General features: G+C 71.0%; 1 protein-coding gene across 1 annotated transcript in view; it reads right to left on the minus strand.

Moving 5' to 3' along the window:
* The window catches only part of CDCP2 (CUB domain containing protein 2), a 7,055-nt gene that overhangs the window by 3,966 nt on the left and 2,654 nt on the right, over positions 1-435 (minus strand). The window contains exons 3-4 of the mRNA XM_009579797.1: positions 355-433; positions 1-273 (exon numbers count right to left, since the gene is read on the minus strand). Coding sequence (XP_009578092.1) covers positions 1-273; positions 355-433 — 352 coding nt within the window. The remainder of the gene's footprint in view (positions 274-354; positions 434-435) is intronic.

The following is a 435-nucleotide window of genomic DNA, read 5'->3' on the forward strand; positions in this document are numbered from 1 at the left end:
GGGGGGAGGAGACAGTGCGGGGGGGGTGGGTGCTGCCGCAGTAGCGTCCCAGGCGAGGGGCGGCAGTGGTGGGGCCATCGAAAAGGGCCACGTAGTCAAAGCCACAGCCCTGGCCCCCCTCCACCTGGAAGTCGGCGAACACCAGGGTGAGGGGGCTGCCGCCACCAGCCCCCCCGATGCTCCAGCGGCACTCGGCGTCGTTGGGGTAGCTCTCGGGGTAGCGCGGGCTGGTGATCTCCCCGGACAGCCCCGTCAGCTGCCCGCCGCAGGCACCTGCGGGGAAGCACAGATGATAAGGATGGTGGGGGAGGACAGACAGATGGACGCTCCGCCACCGCCATCCCTCCCCACTACCTTTCCGGTAGTCAGCGGCGAAGCCGCGCTTGGCCACGTGGCGGTCGGGGCGGAAAGCGGACGGCCACGAGTGGCCGGGGG

Source organism: Fulmarus glacialis, unplaced genomic scaffold, assembly GCF_000690835.1.
Source record: "Fulmarus glacialis isolate BGI_N327 unplaced genomic scaffold, ASM69083v1 scaffold20496, whole genome shotgun sequence".
NCBI classification, from domain to species: Eukaryota; Metazoa; Chordata; class Aves; order Procellariiformes; family Procellariidae; genus Fulmarus; species Fulmarus glacialis.